This window comes from Gobius niger (assembly GCF_951799975.1).
Source record: "Gobius niger genome assembly, chromosome: 1".
In the NCBI taxonomy this organism is placed as follows: domain Eukaryota; kingdom Metazoa; phylum Chordata; class Actinopteri; order Gobiiformes; family Gobiidae; genus Gobius; species Gobius niger.
The window spans coordinates 38,750,641-38,763,194 of NC_136852.1; the positions used below are offsets into that span (position 1 = coordinate 38,750,641).

The 12,554-nt window shown below is 45.7% G+C and overlaps 1 protein-coding gene across 1 annotated transcript in view; it reads right to left on the reverse strand.

The window, feature by feature from the left end:
- abca2 (ATP-binding cassette, sub-family A (ABC1), member 2) overlaps positions 1 to 12,554 on the reverse strand; it is an 83,058-nt gene that overhangs the window by 40,736 nt on the left and 29,768 nt on the right. Inside the window, exons 8-17 of the mRNA XM_079566644.1 lie at positions 11,132 to 11,277; positions 10,523 to 10,708; positions 8,752 to 8,911; positions 8,528 to 8,656; positions 6,853 to 7,017; positions 2,985 to 3,081; positions 2,655 to 2,828; positions 1,756 to 1,858; positions 618 to 732; positions 133 to 323 (exon numbers count right to left, since the gene is read on the reverse strand). Of these exons, the coding sequence (XP_079422770.1) occupies positions 133 to 323; positions 618 to 732; positions 1,756 to 1,858; positions 2,655 to 2,828; positions 2,985 to 3,081; positions 6,853 to 7,017; positions 8,528 to 8,656; positions 8,752 to 8,911; positions 10,523 to 10,708; positions 11,132 to 11,277 (1,466 nt within the window). The remainder of the gene's footprint in view (positions 1 to 132; positions 324 to 617; positions 733 to 1,755; positions 1,859 to 2,654; positions 2,829 to 2,984; positions 3,082 to 6,852; positions 7,018 to 8,527; positions 8,657 to 8,751; positions 8,912 to 10,522; positions 10,709 to 11,131; positions 11,278 to 12,554) is intronic.

Consider the following 12,554-nt stretch of genomic DNA (forward strand, 5'->3'; position numbering starts at 1 on the left):
GGTTGATCCGAAAAAATATTAGACAGACTTTTGACTTTGGAGCCTTTACAGAAATGTAGTATTTGATATATATATCTTTAAAATAGTGGAGAAAAAGTAAGGTCACAAATACAGATCCTCAACAGCGCGTACCAGAACATGATGGTGGCGGTGGCGTAGATGGACAGGAAGAGCCAGATGATGAGGGGGTCGCTGTGCAGCAGGACGCGCCCGTACTTCAGGATGACGGTGAGCGCGGTCACGGACACGGACAGCTGCAAGAAGCCCGTGATGAACCAGGCCACCCAGTGCACGGCGTTGTTCAGGCCCATTGTCTTCATCACCTGCAGAGGCGAGACAAACCACGACACACACGGGAAGTAATGCTGGGTTTACACATCGGCACCACGCGTCACCAATGGCATCTTTCTGTCAGGCGTGACATTCGTAACATTACTTGATTTTATTTATATTTATCTATAATCCAAGCTGTTTTCTTCTTCATGTAAAATCCATGTGAAATGAGTGTGTTTAAAGTTAGTCTGGTACGGTTCGTCGGAGGAAAAAGCTTAGGAGCACTGTGGTGCATAAGTCTAATCCACAGCCTGCGTTTAGAGACACGAGATGAGGCGGCTCACCTCCTTCAGACGGTGCTCCTTCTCTGCCACGATGTGTTGGATCATCATGGCCACAGAGTAAACCCAGGAGATCACCATGCACAGAGGCATCATGTGCTCGATCACGAACAGGAAGCTGCACACAGACGAGAGAGAGGTCAGAGCCAGGGCAGAGCCAGGTCAGAACCAGGTAAGAGCCAGGGCAGAACCAGGTAAGAGCCAGGGCAGAGACAGGTCAGAACCAGGTAAGAGCCAGGGCAGAGACAGGTCAGAACCAGGTAAGAGCCAGGGCAGAGCCAGGTAAGAGCCAGTTCAGAGCCAGGTAAGAGCCAGGTCAGAGCCAGGGCAGAGCCAGGGCAAAACCAGGTCAGAGCTAGGTCAGAACCAGGTCAGAGAAAGGTCAGAACCAGGTCAGAGCCAGGGCAGAGCCAGGTCAGAGCCAGGTCAGAACCAGGGCAGAGTCACTGTTGTTTTTGGTAGCTTTCGCCCGATACTAAATTGCGAAGAGTACCTAAAATGAACCATGGATATTTTGTGGCCGTGTTGCACCTGATTTACCATTCATCATGATGAATATGACAACACCCGCTAACAACATCATCGCTTCCAGGTCGTTTATTAACATGGCTGTCTGCACATTACTAGACGCATGTTTAGTTTTAGTCAACTAAAATTGCATATAATAGTAGTCGACTAAATCTAAGATGAATTTAGTCCACAGCTTTTCCAGACCTGTTCTTTCAGCAGTCAGTGGACGTTTCTTCTTTTCCTTTTTATTTAGTCATATTTCAGTCGAGGAATTTTAGTCACAGTTTTAGTCTCATAAGCAACTTTTTATTTTGTTTTAGTCTTGTTTTAGTCAGCCAAACTATGACTTAAATTAACTCTGGTCCCAGGGACATCGCTGTCAGTGAGAGTCATGCACAGTAAATGTTGTGCAGAGCAAATTTGACTCTGTTCAGACTGTATGTGGTCCCTTCTTCTCAGGAAAAACGAGGATCAACAAAATCATAACGTCATCGTCATGGTTGATGAAAACAACTCCGATCACAGCGGGTCAGAGCGGAGGCGGCGCTTTAGCAAACATGGAAGACACCCTGCACTTCGAAGGTGTACAAAGGTGCAACTGGCAGAAACAGAGAGTAAATGCGGTCCTCACTCGTCTCTGGTGTAGCAGGGGTAGGGGAACATCTGGACGTAGTTCCCGGGCTCCACCACATCGTGTCCCACAAAGGTGTTGATGATGGCCCTCTCGATCATGTCTGAAACAGGAGAACACTCACAGAGTCGAAACCCTCCAGAAAGTTAAAATCTACCACATGGGACTCAACATCTCTGACCCTTTGAAGAAGAGAAATGGAGGATTCTCGAAACGTCGGGCACTTCTGTGTGAAAATGTCCAGCTGAATCGATTCAGTGGAGAGGTCTTGCTTCTGTTCTCTGTTAGTAGTGTTTTTTAAAGGGGGGGTATTATGCAAAATTGACTTTTTCAAGCTTTACATCATGTTATTCTGTCATTCCCTCATTAAAGACATGCCTGAAGTGTTGCCTTGGCACATTCACGTATTTTTGAGTAATCTGTAAAAACTCTGATGGCGGCCATTTTAGGGATAGGTTTGCCTGAGTCCTCCTAGGAACGCCCCCACCTCCTGGTGACGCCTCCGAGCTTTCGTCACCAGCCGAGTAACCAATCACTGCTCCTCAGCAGAACCCCCTCCCCACTGATGCCACAGACAGCGTGTGGAGGGGGCGTGTCTGAAAGGCTCAGAGGTTCTTAAAGAGACAGACGCCTATTTCAAGACATTCACTACAGCCATTTTGAGAGAGACATTTTATACAAGGCAGTTATTCTAATTTACTGCATTTACAGACCAACAGAAGGTTTGGTCATCATTGTAGTGTGATATAGACTGGTGCTATGTGATTGAAAAAAGCAGAATACCCCCTCTTTAACTGTTGGCTGTATGGTTGTGTCTTGTATGTTCCTGCTGGCTGCACACAAACCGCCCCTCGGGGATCTAAAGTGAAGTATCGAATTGAAAGGAAGTTGGTGCGGACCTTGTATCCAGACGAAGCCGTACAGGAAGTAGAACTTGCCGCCGGTGTTGGGGCCCGGCCTCCAGTAGGCCCGGCGGATCTCGTTGGTCTTCTCCGTGAAGCTGGAGTTCTGCCGGATTTTGTAGGTGACGTGAGGAGGCAGCGAGCCGTTCATGTCCGTCTGAAAGATCACACCTGCAACAGTGTTCATTATTAGGCTTTTCACATGGACAAACTGACTTGAGAAAGGGAGCAAAAGTAAAAAGTTCTCCACGCAAACACTGCTCGAGTAAACTCTCCTGAAGTCCAGCAGTGTAGAACATTTGACTGTGTGTATTCAGACGGACTCACTGGCGAACACGGACACGTTGTCGTGGTAGGCCTGGTTCAGGGTGTAGTTCACGATGCTGTCCTCGTCCGGGAAGCCTTTAAACACGTCCACGCTCACCTGAGGACAGGAGAGAGGTCAGGAAGAGGTCAGAGAGAGCGGAGAGGTCAGGGGGTGCGGGGTCTTGAGCACCTCCCTGAGATTTACAAAGCATTCCAAAGGATTGTTGCCACTAAATCATTTCAATTCTAGTTCTCTCTACAAACATTCCTCGGACATCACAGACTGTTTGAAACTGAAATGTGAGCGAGTAGGACAGGTCTAAGTTTAAAAAAATTCCATTGACTCTGAACAGAAACCAGCAGTTATTATCGCGCACTTTGGAAGCAGTGACGTACGCGAGAGCGAGTCCTCCAGCGGCGACAGCCTGATCATCAAGCTCAACTCGAGGCGCATTATGTCACTTTTTATGTCATTAAAAGCCCTGTTAATATTTGCGCCTATTTGACCTCTCAGTGACCCAGCTGTATGGGTGTTTCACATGGCGCCTTTACTTTCCATCATGGACGCCTCTATAGCGCTCCAGAAGCAATTGTTTTTACGGTTCCCAGTAGGTTTTTTGAATGAGTAACCATGCAGATGGTTCCATCAGCAGTGAGGACCCTACCAGAAACCCTAAAAACAATTGATCCTGGGGCGTCAGAGAGGCCATCGGGATGTTAAAGGGGGGGTATTATGCAAAATCGACTTTTTCAAGCTTTCCATCATGTTATTATGTCATTCCCTCATTAAAAACATGGCTGAAGTGTTGCCTTGGCACATTCACGTATTTTTGATTAATCTGTAAAAACTCTGATGGCGGCCATTTTAGGGATAGGTTTGCCTGAGTCCTCCTAGGAACGCCCCCACCTCCTGGAGACGCCTCCGAGCTTTCGTCACCAGCCGAGTAACCAACCACTGCTCCTCAGCAGAACCCCCTCCCCACTGATGCCACAGACAGCGTGTGGAGGGGGCGTGTCGGAAAGGCTCAGAGGTTCTTAAAGAGACAGAGGCCTATTTCAAGACATTCACTACAGCCATTTTGAGAGAGACATTTTATACAAGGCAGTTATTCTAATTTACTGCATTTACAGACCAACAGAAGGTTTGGTCATCATTGTAGTGTGATATAGACTGGTGCTATGGGACTGAAAAAAGCATAATACCCCCCTTTTTAAGAAAAGGCTCCATGCTAACCACCCATACAGCAGCTAGGTCACGGAAAGGTCAAAAGGGCACTAATATCAACCTTTTATTTAGCATAAAAAGTTACATAATGCACATTTGACAGTGCTGTGGACGTTAGCACTAGCCACGTTAGTATCAGCGAATGTGTTGCAATTAGCCTGTTATTTATTTATTATGAAATCAAGGTTATGGCTCTTCTACAGAGATGGTGTGGCCTTACAGCATGACCCAATATGATTCAGCATTTTTGCTATAACCTGGCACAATGCATCTTTCCCTTTGGTCAATGTTAAATTGTGCACTGTCCCTGTCTAAATAAAAACCATACCATACCATAATATTTGTCCGTCTCAAGTTCCAGTTGTGATTTGTTTGAGGCTTGCTGTGCATGAGCAACATGTATTTCAGAAATGAGGAATTGCCTGTTTAGTGACGCCCCTCCTGAAGACAGGAGACACTGACACTGGCAAAGTGGGGCTTTATGAAACACGGGAACAGTTCAAGAGATTGTGCTTGAGCTTCAAAACAGTCTCTCCACAGCACTGGTGGCAAAGTGTCATTACAACAGCCTCCACAGTGTTTCAGTTCAGCCCATGTTAATGATACGTCTGTGGGTGAAATAAAACCTGCCCACTTTTATCCGTTTTATCCGTGTTCACGGCCTGCACCCGCCATATGTCCATTCTGGAAGAGCACAGAAGGGCCACTGGCTCTAGGGCCACCGGTCTGGCCTCTCACTTTACCTTACCCTTACCCCCGGGCGAAACCGAGCTTTACCCAAATCTAAAAGCTTAAAAGAAAACCATCCAAAAACAAAAATGTGCTGGAAAAGCAACAAAAAAGTGACAAAAAAGTGACAAAAACACAACAAAATGTGACGAAAACGTGACGACAAAGCAATGAAAAAAGCGATGAAAAAACAACAATAACATGAAAAAAAACCTGAAAAACAAGAGACGAAAACACAAAAAAGTGACAAAAAAGTGACAAAAACACGCCAAAAAGCCACAAAAAAGATTTTTTTCTAGATTTTAGCTTTCAAATGAGGCGTTACAGTGTCGCTCTCCAGTCAAGAAGCTTTTAGATTTGGGCAAAGCCGAACTGGAGAAAATGCTCTCGGTTAAGGCGGGGGGTAAGAGGTTAACATATGTCTTTGTGGAAGTGTCGCATTTACACTAATTTGGGCCAGGCTGACCAGAGTCCAGGGCTGGTTTTCAGTCCCAGTCCAGCCCCTGCATCTGTCTGTCTGTCTGTCTCTGCAGAGTGTTGCATCGTGTGCTCTGCTCCAAGCCAATTCCGTTAGTCATGTCCCATTGTACACCAAGTATGTCCCTGACCTGCCTCATCCTCCCCACAGCGCTGTTCGTGACCGGTGCGGATACGTGTCGGTGATCATTGATCGATGGTGTTGAAACTTATTTTAAGCAGATGTTTCGCCGGGACACGTCTTTCCCCTCTCCCCCTGCGCTCCAGAGAACACTGCTTGCTGCTAACTTTATGTCACGGCATTTGAATTTTTTATTTGCTGATGATTGTTCTACGTTTTGAGAGAGACTTCATGCGATTTGAGGCAAAACACGTGCATACTGAGCGTAAAGCAGGCAGCGGCACTCAGAGAGAAGAGAGGACGCAAAATACCCCCTGTTCGAGTCCGACCTGAGCACGGACAGAAGATCTGAATCATTGTTGACTGTGATTTTAAACTCAATAAACGGATCGGCGCCATTGTTAAATCGAGTTTTTATCACCTTCGTCTTTTAGCCAAAGTGAAACCTTTTTTACTGGACGACTGCAATGCGCTGTATACAGGAATCAGCCAAAATGCTCTTTACCGCTTGCAGTTAGTCCAGAACTCCGCGGCTTTTAACAGGAACCAAAAAATATGAACATATTTCACCAGTTCTTGCTTCTTTGCACGGGCTTCCTGTTCATTTTAGAATTGATTTTAAGGTTTTATTGTTTGTTTTTAGAGCTTTGAATGGACTGGCCCCTCACTACCTCACAGACCTCATCCACATTTACTCTCCAGCGCGCGCTCTGAGGTCCGAGGGCCAGCTCCAGCTCGTGGTTCCTAAGACGAGCCAGAGGGGACAGAGCGTTCTAAGCTGTGGAACGCTCTGCCCCCCCACGTCCGAACGGCCCCCACCCTGGAGTGTTTTAAATCTCGTCTTAAAACCCACTTTTATTCTTGGGCTTTTAACACCGCGTGAGTTGTGTAGTCCTCTGTGTCTTTTATTTTCTTTTATTGTTTTAACAATTTTATTAAACTTCTTTTATTATTGCATCTTATTTATGTTTTAAACTATTTTATCGTTTTAGCTGAATGTATAGTTTGGTTTCCCTGGATTTTATTATATTTATTTATTCTTTTTATTCCAATATTGCCGATTTTATGTGCAGCACTTTGGAAACACTTGTTTATAAAATGTGCTGTATAAATAAAGTGGATTGGATTGGATTGAATATTTGTCCGAGTCCGACCGAGCCTGCCGGGTTCCAACAGGTCCCGTCAGACTTCGGTCGGGGTTGCAGCACTGGTGAGGACTTTTGAAACAATGGTGTTTCATGAAACCTTCTTCAGCCTGAGTCATGTGACGTGTGCATTTTTGAATCAAAGAAACACAGCCCCAGGTCAGTTTCTGAGGAGAAGAACAAAAGCCCTGCCTTGTCCATGAGGTGGTTCCAGTGGCAGGCCGCGTTGTCGATGGCATCCAGCTGCTGCAGGAGCGTGGACCTGTCCGGGGCCGAGTGGTTTCCTCTGGTCAGAGCCTCCTGAAGGTCCCGGTCCGAGTCCAGGAGGTCCGGGTGCTGCCGGAGCTCAGAGGAGAGCTGGAGAGGAGAACGAAAAGGACTGAACCAGCAGAAGAGAAGCCATGATGGAAGGACTGGAGACACGTCCCAATTTAGTATTTTGGCTTCAAAGCTCAATAAATCAGGCAGGAATTAGATTTTGAAAATAAATCTTCCAAATGTCATTGAGTAGGAGCCTGTAAAGTGTGGTGTGGAGCTGCTAAAGTGGAGATGTAGTTAAAGAGTGGAATAAAAACGGCCCTAAAGTTTAGTCCCTTTGTCTGCACATGCGCCCTGTGTATATTTCTCCTGTCTTTAGCCGCTGCTGTCTCCCACAAAGGAAATGACCATATTTAGATTGCAGCGTCATCTCGCGCTGCAGTGCACATGGATGCCAAACATGTCAGTATTTGGGAATGAATAAGCGTGAGAAAACGGCCAGGGATGTACTTGTAGTTGATGTAGTCATCAAATAAAGATCGCAGGTTTTGTCTTTTTTGTTTACTCTGACATTAAAACTAAGATGCTAAGGAGAAAACTAGCTAAAAATCTCAACATTGAACACTGCGGGGAAAATCCATCTTTTCACCTGCAGCATCTGGCCTAGGGCTGTGTACCGTTTAACGACACATAGTCTGGTATCGGATAAAAAGCTTAAGCACCACTGGTATCAAAAGCAGCAACCGAAAGAAATCTTACATGTTTGGATCCAAGCTTTGCTGTTGTTGGTCCAGCAGTAAGTTGGTTGTGTGACAGCCTGGGCCGTTGGGGTAGGTGGGGGGGGGACCTGTGTGCGTGCTATGTGTTCCCGCATTGGCCAGCCGCCGGGCTTGCCCCTTTAACAGGCCATCAGCTCCACCTGTACTGGCTGCTCGGCTCTCCACCAGGCTGCATCCTTGCGGCAGCACCTCCTCGGACTTTGTACATTTAATATCTTTTGTACCAGTATATCTTAACATTAAAATAATGGCATAAATCACCCATTCGTTCCCTGTCGTTTTCTCAAGGAGTTGAGCCAGCCTTGACAGTTGTTTCAGCTCAAATAAATGACTTTTCCCCCAATTTTTCTTCTTCTTTTTTTTGGCCCAATATGCTTGCCCCATTGTCCCTGCGTTTTTCTTATTATCAGCCCAATTGTATAATTTTTGCTAATTTTTATCTCCAAAAGTTTCCAGATTCCAGATTCATTTTTGCCACAATTTCTCCCAATTTCCCCCATTTTTCCCACATTTCTTGACATTGGAGACTAACACAACATTGTAAGCTTGCAGACCTTACTGTTCTGTTTTTTGGTTTTAGACAACAAATATTTTTCTGGTGCACAGTGCAACTTGACCTTGTAGAGACCCAGCAGCTGTTTGAGTGGTCAGCATGACACCGTTACTTTCCCTCACACAGTGGATCACTACGAGGTCAAATACGCTCAAATATGTACTTTTTTCCACAAAAAAAGTTGCATAATGCATCTTTAAAGTACTGGTATTAGTAAAAATGTGACGGTGCCCAGTCCTAGTCTGGCCTTAAATGAAGGCAGTCCTAGGGGTAGTACCTGCTGAAGCCAGACCATGTGGCTCTGCAGACCGTCCTCCTGCAGAAGGTTCCGGAGCTGTGCCGAGACGTTGAGCCAGAGTCGAGTGAAGTGTGTCAGGTTCCCCACGAACGCGAAAGTCTCGTTGGCCTAAAAAAAACAGGAACAAAAAAACAGGAGGGGCCAGGTAAAAGCGGGGATCAAATCAAAGCGGTCACCTCCAGGACAGGCGGGAACAGACTGACCTTCTGGATGACCTTATCAGCCTCCGAGCCGATGGGCGAGTACAGGATCTTTGGGTTCGTGGTCATGAGGTGGACCAGCAGGCCGAGGTTCCTCTGCTCTTTGGAGGTGAAGCCCAGAGAGCTCATGTTCCCCTGCTTCAGCGCCTCGGGCTCGATCCTCCTGCCGCGGGAAACCACAAACATCTGCTTCAAACACCACAAATCAATCCAAAACAAGCGCGAGGTCGAGACGCTGCAGGTGAAACATGGACTACCTTCACAAACGCTGAATTATCTGTAATATAAAACACAATCGCGAGTAGGGCGGGGCTTAAGCTCCATAGGGGCGCGGCCATGTTTATTTCCCAGAAATCCGCGGGCGGCCCCCATGCGACCGTCCCTCGGCCCGCGGGCATTGGTCACGGGTCCATATGGACCGCGGTGCATTGCTGTACGGCTGTCCGAGGACAACCCGGCGTCACAACAACGCGAGTGCACGAGGTCTGACTGTGCGCATCCAAACAGGGTGATGTGTCATCGTCACTCACCGCTACTGCAGCTGTAGACGCTCCGCACCGGTACAGTTACATCCTCCTAAACACATGACATCTACATGTCTTTGTTTAAGTCTCTCCTGCAGTGACCGAGGCTGTGGTTCATTATAGATCCAGTGCTGCGTAACGTCAGAGACGCAGACAAATGCGTAAGATCCAATCCTGAACATATTCCGTCTCCAAAGCTTTGTCTCCGAAAAGAAGTACACGCAGAAAGTTGTCCAACAACTGGCCAAACACGAGCTTCAAATCAAACGCGCTGCTCCGAGTGCTTCAGCCTCCGTGTGAAGCTATGAAACTAGCCTCCGTGTGAAACTAAACTACTAAAATGAAACTACCACTGAACGAGCACATGACCTGCACTGCTTTTTTTTTTTTTTTTTTACTTTGCTGCGGTACCTTTTTTTTTTTCTATTTTGCTTTCACGTATTGTGAGCCCAGAGGTACATTTTATTACAAAGCAGCTTTGAAAGCATTGCCAATTTTATTCTAAGATTATAAATAATCTCTAATAACGATCATTAGGGTATTTCATTTCAAAACCAACTTATTATTTCTTAGATTGCACTTGCACCATGATGCACCAAACCGCGAGTCCTGCACCGTGAACCAAACCGTTAGAGCTGAACCCCTAATATTTATCCATAAATATTCCACTGTCTCTTGAATGATATTTCCTGAGTTTAGCGAACATATTGTCGTTGTAGTCGCTCATTCTGCGGGTGCTCTGGACACCGGGCTCACTCCTTTATACAGTCATTACAGTGGTTCTGGGATTGCAGAGGCTCAGAGCTTTGTCTGGTCAAAGGGTCATGAGTAAAAATCATCAAATATAAGACAGGAGTACGGGTGCATCAAACACTCCAATTGCAGTTTGTTCGAAATTATTATTAGCATTCATTCTTTTATACATTTGTAGTGGCCATAGATTTTGGAATGGGTTGGGAACCATTGGTCTACTGAGTACGGGTCTACAGCTGAGTGACGATATAGGGACTAGAGTGGACATTTCTTTGTAATAACTCATCTCAGAATATCAAGTGTGGAGACTAGCTAGTGCATATATGTTTTTCTACTCAATAAAGAGACCTGGAGAGGAGCAAAAGGGTTCAACGGCCTATAAACATTTAAAAACGGATAATGCTGACCAGGAAACGCTCAACTAGGCCACGCCCCTCACTGTGACGCGTTGCTGAAAAAAGGAAAGTGTGGATAAACGGGTTGATGACATTGTTCACCTGTTGTTGCCGCAGAGGATGGGCTGAAGCCCCGCCCACAGCTGGACGAAGGCGGAGAACTGGGAGTGGGGGTTTCCGGTTCGACTCCGCTCGCCGCTCTGCTCCTGAGTGCCGTTAGCGCCCCCTGTGGTGGAGTTCAGGGGCGAGGAGGAGTTGGTCGGCGAGGGGGGGGCGCGCTGGCTCGAGCTGCACCACATCAGACCGTGTTAGGACATTTACACAGGCAACAACTAGGGCTGGGTATCGTTAAATGATATCAGTCTGGTAAAAAAAAACTGAAGAGAGAAGGGTTTTTTTTGTCAGCTGGCTTCAATACTTTTAATTCTTTCAATAAACTTTTTCCCAACACCAGACTGGTATTTTTTAACGGTACTCAGCCCTACCTGTGAGGCTTTTTTAATGCCTCACGAATGCATTGCTTCTACGGCGTTTGTTCAAACTGATGAGAACAAAAATCATGGAAATTTAAGTATTAAAACAGTGGCAAATCTGGGATTGAACCCCATTCTACAATCTGCAAACGGATGTGAAAACAGGAACGTGGTAATCAGCTCTTTGTCGTCTGGCACAGACTGGTACAGATTGGCAGAGACTGGTAGAGATTCTCACCGCTTAGCACAGCCTCCTTTTGGCAGCAGTCGGGCCAGTCCTGACAGCAGGTCCACATCCTGTAGGAGGCGCTCCACATCTGCCAGGTCCCGCAGTAACAGCCTGAGCCCAGAGGGGGGCAGCGGAGAGGGGCGCCACAGGGGCAGCTGCAGAGAGCAACGGGGAAGGGTTAAAGGGAGATGGCGCTGGCAAACATAAAACTTTCACCTGTAACAAAAGAGAAAAATCTTCACAATAACATGTTTAATTATTACACTGATTCAGTGTTTCTCCATAGATTTATTTGTGAAATTATTATTTCAAGGGCCATTTTCACATTTGTCACAATGTGAAAATGGCCCTTGAAATGATAATTTCACAAATAAATCTCCACTGTAGGTTCTCCTACACCAAACTTTCCGGTCGGAAGGTGCCCATCTACATGATTCTTCCATGTTTCCTGCAGGTTTGAGGTGATGTAGGAAATGTCTCATTTATCTTGACAGACTGTGATCACATAGGCTGGAACAGGTTTAACAGTGAAAAACACGGAGGCAGACATTTGCATCCATTGGCTCATGTAAACACTGTTTCCATGACAACCATTCAGAATTTGAATAACTGAGGACGGAGTTCAGTCTTTTCACTGGAGCAGTGGCTCAGTCCAGGGCTGAGACCAGTCTGAGACACACCAGTAGTGATAGAAGTAATAGTAGTGACAGAAGTCATAGTAGTGATAGAAGTCATAGTAGTGATAGTAGTCATAGTAGTGATAGTAGTCATAGTAGTGATAGAAGTCATAGTAGTGATAGAAGTCATAGTAGTGATAAAAGTCATAGTAGTGGCAGTAGTCATACTAGTGAGAGAAGTCATAGTAGTGAGAGAAGTCATAGTAGTGAGAGAAGTCATAGTAGTGAGAGAAGTCATAGTAGTGAGAGAAGTCAGTAGTGATAGAAGTCATAGTAGTGAGAGAAGTCAGTAGTGATAAAAATCATAGTAGTGATAGAAGTCATAGTAGAGATAGAAATCATAGTAGTGATAGAAGTCATAGTAGTGATAGAAGTCATAGTAGTGATAGTAGTCATAGTAGTGATAGAAGTCATAGTAGTGAGAGAAGTCAGTAGTGATAGAAGTCATAGTAGTGATAGAAGTCATAGTAGTGAGAGAAGTCATAGTAGTGATAGAAGTCATAGTAGTGATAGTAATGATAGAAGTCATAGTAGTGAGAGAAGTCATAGTAGTGAGAGAAGTCATAGTAGTGATAGAAGTCATAGTAGTGATAGAAGTCATAGTAGTGATAGAAGTCATAGTAGTGAGAGAAGTCATAGTAGTGATAGAAGTCATAGTAGTGATAGTAGTCATAGTAGTGATAGAAGTCATAGTAGTGATAGCAGTCATAGTAGTCATAGTAGTGATAGTAGTGATAGAAGTCATAGTAGTGAGA